Genomic DNA, 9,901 nt, shown 5'->3' on the forward strand with positions numbered 1-9,901 from the left:
GTAACTTTCCAGCCCTACCCACGTGGTGCGGCGGCGGCCGCCCCCTGGCGGCGGCGATTGGCGCAGGCGGGTCCGCCCCCCTGCCTGCCGCTGTGCCGGCTCTGCGCTGCCGGCGGCCGCACCGGGCGGGGGCACCGGGCACCGGGCACCGGGCACCGGGCACCGGCACCGGCACCGAGCACCGGCACCGAGACTGCGCTCGGCACGGCACGGCACGGCACGGGCTCACCATGATCGTGTGTCCCCAGAGCGTGGAGCACCCCCGAGGAAGCCGATGCCAGCGGCTGCCGGGGCAGGTAGGACCCGCCCCGCCGCCACCACCCGAGCCCGTACAGGAGCACCGGGCTTAGCCCTGCTCCCCGCCACCGGGCCGGCACGGCTAGGGCACCAGCAGGCAGGGGCATGCCCGCTGGCGGTACGCGGGACCGGCGAGGCTATGCGCTCACGATGCCGCGACCGGCGGCTCGGTCTTGGTCCTGGTCCTACTCCCGGTGCCGGTGCTGGTGCCGGTCCCGGTGCGGCGGTGGTGTCCCCGTCCCCTTTGTGCGGGATGCGGGAGGCGCCGTGGCTCCATCACTGCCAATCAAACTTGTTTTTCTCTCTCCGCCTGCACTGCCCGCGCCGCTCACCGGGGGCGCTGCCGCCGCCGCCGCCCGCACAATGGGGCCCCGGGTACCGGCCCCGGGTACCGGCCGCGGGCACTGCCGTAGGGGTCCCTGCCGCAGGCACTCGTACTTGCCCCGTCCTCTCGAATACCCAGGCACAAGGGCCGGGCGAGAGGTGCTCCCGCGGCACCGTCTCCAGCGAACGTTACCGGAGGAGCCACCGTTACCGACGGAGCCGGGCGAAGGGATGAGCCCCGGCCGGGCGGGGAGCGCGGCGGGATCTACCGGCCCGTCTCCCGCACATCCCGGCGCTGTCCGGGCTCCTTCAACCTCCTGCCTTCTTGATGTGCTCACGGCTGCCGGCCGGGAGCGCCGGGGCGCCGTTCCCCCGGGGGTCCGCCGGGCGGGGAGGGGACGAGGTCGGTGGTGGGTACGGTGGGTAGGCATTTGAGGTGCCTGTTAAGAGTTCGGGGGGCTCGGACACACGAAGGTTCCCCCTGGGGATGGAGGCGATGCTCCCACAGCCCGGGAGTGCGAGTGGATGCACTCCGGGAGGAGGAGGAGGAGGGCTGTGGCCGAGGAGGATGAGGAAGGTGGCACCGGGGCCAAGCGAGAGGCTAAGGAGGCAGAACTGAGGGAATGTGGCAGGCGGTGCCGGTAGGAGATAGCCTGGGCTGAGCTGGTGCCTTTGGGAGTGGGCAGTTTAGCCTGGCCAGGGGCTGAGAGCCGAGGAGGTGGCTGTTCTGCACCTTCATCCCCCCCTTCCTTCATCATCTCCTTCCAAGATACATCTGCCTGGTTGCTTGCTCCATCATCACCTGGACAAGCGGAGTAAGGAGAGCTGGCAGCACCAAAGGCTGAGCCATGGTTGCACAGCTCCTTTCTGGGACCGCCTTTCCCCGGGGGAATGGAAGGGCTCTCAGCTCCTCCACCTCAGCCCTCCAGGACAATACCAGGGCTGTGGCCCCTTGGGTGTCCCTACAGCATCTCATTTCCCCAGGCAGAGGGACTTGGTAGGGGGCTTTTGCAGGTCACTTCTGGCTTTCATCTTTTCCTGTCGATCAGAGAAGTTGGTGCTTTTCATCTTTCCATTTTAATATGAGTTTTGGGGGTTTGTGGACCCTTTTTACCAGAGGAAGTGAAGAGGACACTCTAAATGTCAAGTAAACCTCTTGTTACTTGAGCAATGGTGTTTTCACCAGAAGTGCAGGATGATGGAAAATAGCCTGAGCTGCTTCCTGCACTGCCTCTGTGGGTGCAACTGCTGTGTGCTGCCACACAGCTCACCCCTGCTCTGTCTGCCCCTCACCCCTGGCTGCTCTGCAATGCACTCTGTGGTTTTGGTGGTTTGCAGAAGTGCTCCTGGTTTTCTCCATTGTTCCCATGCTCCAGTCACCAGGCTTTGGGTGCCTGCACCGGAGAGCCAGGTGGAAGGAACAAGACAGGGCCAGAATTTCCTAGGAGAGATTTCAGTTCAAGCCTGGGAGAAGAGATGCATCCTTTGCATCCAGGGGTGCTGCCTGGGCTCCCACATGTGAGCAGGAGCTGTGGCTTCCTGTGTGACAAGGGTAGCACCTGCTGTACCTGTAGCCCGGGGTGGGCAGGCTGCAGGTGCAGACCATGCTGTCGGCTGGGAATTGTGGCAACACAGTCCTTGGAGCATGGCAGCTGCCTGGGCATCTTTCCAACATCCCTGCCCTCTGTTCCCACCACCCTCTCAGGAGGGGCTAGAGCTGTGCTGGTCCCTGGTGCAAGGCTGGCGTGGGCATTGCTGGGGGTGTTTGGGCCCCCTTGCCAAGCTGCCCATCTGTGTTTTCTCTGGTGGGCACAGAGCTGTGCTCTGTGCTGCAGAACCCACTCCCATGCTGTCTGCTTGGGCAACATGTGGGGAGCTCTTCTGTGTGCTCCATGATCACATGGAAGGTACCAGGACATGGTTTGCCTCTTGGCTTGCCAGGGCAGGAGCCTGGGAGCCCCTCTGCTGCTTCTACAGTTCTCTCACATCTTGGTACTGGGCAGGAGGGCTCGTGCTGGCAGATGGGCTGCTCCATTCTGCAATGTATTTTGTGTTGTGTTTCTCCTGGTCTGGCCTTGCACCACTACAAGGAACATCGTTCCTGGTTTGCCCTTGGTTCAGCTCACCATGCAGAGCCTTCTCCCAGACAGAGACCAACCTGTGTGTCTTGCTACCTGTCCTCCTGCTGTCTGTGTCACTGAGCAGTGCTCTGTGTATGGACTGTGAGTGTCCCTCTGGCAGCACCAAGCTGAGAGAGGGATCTCTGCCTCTTGCCTTGCCTGGGCTTAGCTGGGGTGTACTGCTGCAGCAGGGGCTGCTCTGGGAAGAGCTAAGCAGAGCGTGTTTCCTGCAGGTAGTGAAGATGTCCAGCAGCGACCCTGAGTGCCCCCAGTTCCTGTTTGTGAAGGTGCTGGCAAGCCGAGGGCGGCTGGAGGCAGTGACCCAGCAGATGGGATACCACCCCCAGTACCTGGACAGCTTCCTCAAGACACAGCACTACCTGATGCACATGGACGGCCCCCTACCCTTTGACTGCCGGCACTACATCGCCATCATGGTGAGCCCTGCTGGCACCTGCCAGAGGGGATGGGGGCTCTGCTCAGCCCTGTGGGGCTCTCCTTAACCCCCAGCAGACAGCCTGTGCCGTGGGCTTCTTGTCAGGGGCCAAAATCACAATGTCCTGGAGGTTAAGTGAGAGGTGGGTGTGGGGGCCCGTCCTGCTGGGGCCGTGATGCTGATGTGCTGCTCTTGCAGGCAGCAGCCCGGCACCAGTGCCGGTACCTGGTGAACCTGCACGTGCTGCAGTTCCTGCGGGCAGGGGGGGACCCCCAGTGGCTGCGCGGCCTCGAATTCATCCCCCCCAAACTCCGCAACCTCAACGAAATCAACAAAATCCTGGCACACCGGCCGTGGCTCATCACCAAGGAGCACATTGAGGTACTGGGAAGGGCTCTCAGCCAGGGACCAGGATGGCACTGGGGACAGCAGCATCCCCAGGGGCTGCCAGCACCCTTGCCCATGTGTCACATTGCTGGTGTGTCCATGTTCTGCAGAAGCTGCTGAAGATCAGCGAGTGGAGCTGGTCACTGGCGGAGCTGGTGCACGCTGTCGTCCTTCTGGCACACTGCCATGCACTTGCCAGCTTTGTCTTTGGCTGTGGCTGCGAGCAGGATGAGGGGCTGGGGGGCCGAGGCTCGCTGAAGCCACTGTCACTCGGGAACCAGTGCTTCTGTGAGGCCACTGCCGGCAACAGCTACGGCCAGGAGCTGCTGCGCATCAACCGCAAGCGGGTGAGCCCCGAGGGTGGCTGTGCAGGGGATGGATGGGGGCAGAGGGTGGCTGTGCAGGGGATGGGGGGATGCCCCTGGGAGCACTGCCCTCACCCCCAGGCCTGTGTCCGTGCAGTCCCTGGACTCCTGCATGGAGCTGGATTCCCTCCGGGAACGCATGCAGCGGATCCAGGTGGAGACTGAGGGCAGGGACGAGATGAGGCTGCTGCAGCAGGACCGAGAGGAAGGTGAGGGGCAGGGAGCAGGGTGGGTGTGTAGGGTGGGAGTTCATGTGGCACCCCTGTGTGTTTGTTGCTCCTCTATGCCTTACATTTTTCATGATGTGTGGTTCAGAGGGGCTCATGGGATGCATGTGGGGCAGAGCAAGGGCTGGTTGATGTGGCTGGGAACAGGGCAGCTGAGCACATCTCTGACCCAGCTGTAGGGCTCTCCCCTCTTGCAGATACTGACGGGGAAGTCACTGGTGCCACCAACCTTGCATGCTACATGCAGGACCCCGACTTTGGATACCAAGACTTTGCCCGGCGTGATGAGGATCAGACGCAGGTGTTCAGAGTCCAGGTAAGACTCCTGCTCTCTTGGTGGGCAGCAGCTTGGGCTGCCCCTCCCCTCCTTTCCCCTCCCCTCCCATAGAGTTGCCCATGCAGACGCCCTGCCCCACGAGGGTTGGGAAGAGGGAGGTGACTTCTGTCCCCAAGGGTTGATGATTTTTTTCACATGGCCCTCATGGAGGCAAGGGTAAAAATCATTCAAAAGCTGCTTGATTAGGGATGTGGTTTGGGCAAAGCTACCTCCAGAGCATATTCACTGAATTCTTCTGCTTCCTGAGGTCTCCAGCCCTTCTTCCTGAGAACATGCTCCAAGCTTCTTTTTGCAATTGCAAAATCCTCTTGCTGTGCTCAACAGGACTACTCCTGGGAAGACCATGGCTTCTCACTGGTCAACCGGCTGTACTCTGACATTGGGCATCTCCTGGATGAGAAGTTTAGGATGGTGGATGGTCTGCAGAGCAGTGCCATGGCCAAGCGGCAGGGCTGTGAGCCCTCTGTTTTCAAGCGGGGCATCTGGAACTACATCCACTGCATGTTTGGCATTAGGTAGGGAAGCCAACCTCATGGTTCAGGGGAGAAAACTGAGCTGGCCTGGGTGGGAGGAGGGTAGGGCACTCAGTCTGTCATGCAGATGAGCATGGAGAAAGGACAGAGGTGAATCCCCTGCCTGGATTTTGAGACAGGCAGGGAACAGGCAGGGAACTGCTGTGGCCAGGGCAGGGGGCTTTGGGGCAGGGTTTTGGTTCCTGGTGGATGTTGCCATGTGCCCCCTGCCCTGTGGCTGTGCCATGCCCCAGGCAGGCCACAGGCAAGGTGCTGGCTGTGACTCCCCCCTGTGCTCTCCACAGGTACGATGATTATGACTATGCAGAAGTGAATCAGCTCCTGGAGCGAATGCTCAAAGTTTACATTAAAACTGTAACCTGCTACCCAGAGAAGACAAACTCAGAAATGTTTGACAGGTTCTGGAAGCAGTTCAAGCACAGTGAAAAGGTGGGATAGCTGGCGCCTGGCTCTGGCTGCAGTGGGGCTGGGAGCAGGCAGGGGCTGCAAGCTGAGATGCTTTATGGGGTGTATGGGAGGTTTTTGAGCCACTAAACCAGTCTGAGGCAGGTGGGGGGAATGGAAACTGGATGTTTGTAAGGAGTTGGGCTTAGTGTGGCATGGGGCTGCCCACTGTGATGAGACCAGGGCACCAGCAGCACAGGCATCTCCAATGTCATTACCCCAGTGGTGAGTGTTTCCTGGCTCTGTCAAGCTGTAACTCACAGGAGCAGCTGCTGTGGGTGTCAGGGACTGTTGCTGCTGCCAGCCTGGAGTGCTGGTGCCAAGTATGCAGGGGACTCCCTGGCACGCAGCTCTGGGAAGCAGCTACAGCCTGCAGGACTGGGAGGAGGGGAAAAGGGGAGCTGCCTGAGCTGGAAAAATTGGTGGCATTTTGATGATGAAAGACTCACTTGCCCAGGTGGGCAGTTGCTTGCACTGCTGAGCACAGCACACTTCAGCTGCCTGAGCCTCTCTGTGTTCCTGCAGGTCCACGTGAACCTGCTGATCCTGGAAGCCCGGATGCAGGCAGAGCTGCTGTACGCGTTGCAGGCCATCACCCAGTACATGATCTCCTAAATGCTGGAGCTGCGGCAGGGCCCGGCAGCCTCCTCTGTCCCTGGACTCGTGTGGGACCCTCACGCTGGGACCGACAGCGAGGGATTCCTTGATTTAGTTCACTTGACTCTGTTGTTCCTTTTTGTTGGTTCCCCCCCTGCCTTGTGGGGGTCACTGAGTGGCCCTGTTACGTGCAATTACCAAACTGTGAGGCAAGTCCGTGCTGCTGAGATGCTGGAGACTTGAACATGTCCAAGGAGGACTGCCAAAAACATGGGGGAGAGGGAAGTGGGAGGGGACTGGGGCCAGATTAGAGGGATGCTCCTTGCCTGGGTGCTGTGGGAGCCTCAATGGCACAGGGAGGGCAGAGGGGACAACTGGCTTCCTTCCCTGTGCTGCAGCGGCTGCTCTGCTTGCAAAGCCACGCTTGGGCACCTGTCCTCATTGGGGTGGTGTCTCTCACTTGGGAACAGTGGGGGCAGCATGTGGGTGTGTTGCAATGTTCTGAGTTGCAGGGTTAGGCAGCAAGAGTGCTGGCTCCTAGCAAGGGCCCTTCCCCAGGACAGCAAGGGGATGCACTTGCTGCCTGCGTTATGTCCCTTAGGTCTGTGTGCCAAACCCTTCTGGGATGGACAAGGGATGACCCAGCAAACTCCAAACTGTGAAGCTCTTGCTGGCAGAGCATCCTCGTGCTTTGCTTTGTCCGACAGCGGGATGAGAAGGTCTTTGACAGTGTTCAGGCACTGGAGGTTTCTGCTGGGGACTTGGGCAGTCCTAAGCCCCTTCTCTGCTTCCCATCAGCAGAGAGACAGGAGAAACAAGGGAGGCTTGTTAATGTGTTTGAGTTAATGTGATTTGTATCTTCCTACCACCATGAGAGGGCTGAGGTCCTGCGTCCAGTCACTTGCTTAACAGCATGGTGGAGGAGCCTGTGGTCAGCACAGGTAAGCTACAGGAAGCTTCTCCTTGAATGTGGGTTGGGGGCACTCCTGGGCCTGCCCCATTTGAACAGAGGCAGCCTGTCCACCAGCCTTGCCCTCTGCCTGGGGGGCTACACCACCATTCCTCCCATCACCCTGGGCTGCTCCCTGCCTGTGCCACAACCCCTGGCTGGAGAGGTACAAGGGCACCAGTGCAGGCTCCAGAGAGCAGCCACAAAAGGGGAATGAAGCCACCCGTTGTAAGTGGGAGCCTGAAGCAAGGGCAGCTGTCGAGTCAGCCAGTGCACGCTGCTTCAGTCGACCTGTTTACTGCGTAAATATACGGGGAGAAAACCTTGTGTATGGAAGCTACAGAAAAAGCCTATTTTTGCTATAAATATATTATGTTTGACATGGATGTGTGCTTTTATTTCTGCTAGATTTTGGGAAGGGGATCCAGACTTGCATGGTTGCTGTGAAGGCAGGACAGCAGTGTCTGGCTGAGCACAGCACTGAGATGGCCCAAGTGTCAGGAAACCCCCAATGCATGACCCATGCTGGGGTCATGCAGTGACAGCTCTGGTCCATGGCCAGCAGCTGGTCACTGAGGCTACACCTATCCTGTTCAGCTCAGCTCTGTCCTCTTGCCATGCTCAGATAAGCAACTGCTGCAGCATTGTGTGTTTGAGAGGAAAAGAGGGAAGTTTTTCAAGGGGCCGTGGCATTCTAGCAAGGAGGAGTGGAGTGTGCCAAAGGAAGGAGCTGGCTGGTACCTGGTCACATATGGCCAAGGTGGGGGTGCTGCTTCTGCAGCTGAAGAAGCAGCATTTTGCTCACACTCCCAAGCAGACGCTCAGTGAGCAAGGCCAAGAAGCAGGACCAGCTTTTTCCTGATCCATGCTGCTGATGCTTTCCCTCCACTGGGCCCAAGCCAGCTTGTACTGGGCCAAGTTGGTGCCTGGGCAGTAAAATGCCAGGACAACTGGTGCTGGGTAGTACCAGCTCAGTCAGTACTGGTGCTGGAACAGTGACACCAGTGCAAGCATGACTGGTGCTGGGACAGCTGCCACCAGGCTTGGCTAGCCAGTGCTGGGACTGCCTGCTGTACTATCACTCAGCCCCAGTGAGGGCTGGGCAGGGCCCAGGCAGCTGGGGGTACTGCTGGCTGCCAGGGGCAGCATTGGTTAAGTACAATGCCAGCCAGCTTGCCAGACTCCCTGCTGTCCCTGCAACAGCAGCTCCATCCCCTGCAGGGCTGGGATGGGCCACAGCAGCCAGTTCCCCACAGGGCTCACTGCTGGTGAAGCCAGCAGAGCACCTGCAGTGCTGGGCAGCCTGGGCTGGCTCCCAGCCTGCTGCCAGCAGCACCCTCACCTCCCACCACCACCCTGTGCTGCCCAGGAAAGGGACAAGGCAGTGACAGCATGGCTCTGGCTGGGGGTGGGGGGCTGCCTGTCCCAGGTGATGTGAGGCTGGCTCCCTTTTACCTCATCTCTACACCTGCACTAAGGGCTGGCCTTGGAGCTGCCACACACTCCAGCTCACAGACAAATACCAGCCACACCAGTAAGATGAAAGGCTCCATGCTTTCCAAACCTGACCAGAAACAAGAAGAGCTGCTGGCAAGGCCAGGAGAGACTGCAGGGAGTCACAGAGAGCATGCCACAAGTCTGGCAGTTTCAGCAGTTGGGTCCCTGTCCTGGTGGCCCCTGCATCCTTCATGTGCTTGGGCCAGGATATTCCTCCCTATTGCTCGGTGGCTGGAAGAACAGCCAGAGTACAGACTGCCTCACCTCTGCAGGAACCTTCCAGGAGATCCTGCACATGGGAGCTGGGACACTGACTGTACTGGGGATTACCCAGGGGAGGATGCAGGCACATGCCCAAAGCAGTAACTGAGTTTCTTGCAAAGCCTGTAGCAGAATGAGGCGCTGGCAGGTACAGCCAGGGCTGCTTTTGTAACAGCCAAGCCATTCCCAAGCTGCATGGTGGGAGGAATGGTGTCCTAGCCCATGGACAGCACCAAGTCCCACTGCAGCAATGGTACTGCCACAGCCCCTACAACCCAGTCAGAGTCAGGCCTCTGGCTGCTGCTCTTAGCACAGCTCTGAAGGGGAAATAACAGCACACGAGCTGAGGACAGCTCAGTAGAAGGCAGTGTGCACCCACCACATCCCTGTGCCCCAGCCCTCCTTCCTCACACAGCACCATAAAGGACACATGCAGAGGGCAGAGCTTTCCCCACTGTGCTTCCATACGTGGGGCCATCCCTGGTGGCACACAGGTATTCATCGACCAGCAGGGGTTGGAGGCAAAGCAGGACTGTGGCCAGAAACCCAGCTGAGCAGAAAACCTGTTTTGGCACTGGCTTCAGGTACTGCTGTTCTGCGACAACTACCCATGGGCCAGAACGCTTATGGTGACAACCCGGGAGAGCTACGAGGTGTCCAGGACTGCAAGAAAGGTGCAAACACAATGCATTGAAACCACAGAACACAGCAGACTCTTGGTGGCTACTGAAGACAGTGTCACACTCATCAAAAGCACCCCTGAGCCAAGGCATTCAGGTCCCATTTTGTTCTCCTTGGCAATGCTTAAATGACACAGACCGATGCTCAAAGAGGTAAAAGAAGTGTTAATGGCTACTGAGCAAATGCATGGCCCCTCTTGTGAGGCAAGTTTTGAACACATTCACCCTGATCCAATCAGCTGCAAAATCTTGGGCATTTTGTGTTTCCAAGAGCACCCATCATTATGTGCCTTCAAGAAGCCCTAAGTACCCAAGGAACAGATGAGGGGCAGAGAGTTCCCCTAAGGATCTCCTCCTAATTCCCCATTTTTGCAAACTGGGTTAAATCTTGAAGCAGGATCCTTAAAGAGCCCCTTAGAGTTTAGTTATTTGCATTAACTGCAGTGA

General features: G+C 58.9%; 1 protein-coding gene across 2 annotated transcripts; it reads left to right on the forward strand.

Moving 5' to 3' along the window:
* The first annotated feature begins 142 nt into the window (after positions 1–142).
* LOC136562666 (sestrin-3-like) lies at positions 143–7,402 on the forward strand. 2 transcript variants are annotated; one of them, XM_066559620.1, is made up of 9 exons: positions 143–296; positions 2,975–3,178; positions 3,376–3,558; positions 3,675–3,911; positions 4,027–4,138; positions 4,336–4,472; positions 4,818–5,008; positions 5,311–5,455; positions 5,996–7,402. In XM_066559620.1, exons 1-9 carry the CDS (start codon positions 231–233, stop codon positions 6,083–6,085), a joined length of 1,365 nt encoding a protein of 454 aa, XP_066415717.1. In that variant the 5' UTR covers positions 143–230; the 3' UTR covers positions 6,086–7,402. The 2 variants fall into 2 exon arrangements, with proteins under 2 accessions (XP_066415717.1, XP_066415718.1); XM_066559621.1 differs by having other exon boundaries at positions 4,354–4,472.
* The last annotated feature ends 2,499 nt before the right edge of the window (positions 7,403–9,901 follow it).

Source organism: Molothrus aeneus, chromosome 14 (genome assembly GCF_037042795.1).
Source record: "Molothrus aeneus isolate 106 chromosome 14, BPBGC_Maene_1.0, whole genome shotgun sequence".
NCBI classification, from domain to species: Eukaryota; Metazoa; Chordata; class Aves; order Passeriformes; family Icteridae; genus Molothrus; species Molothrus aeneus.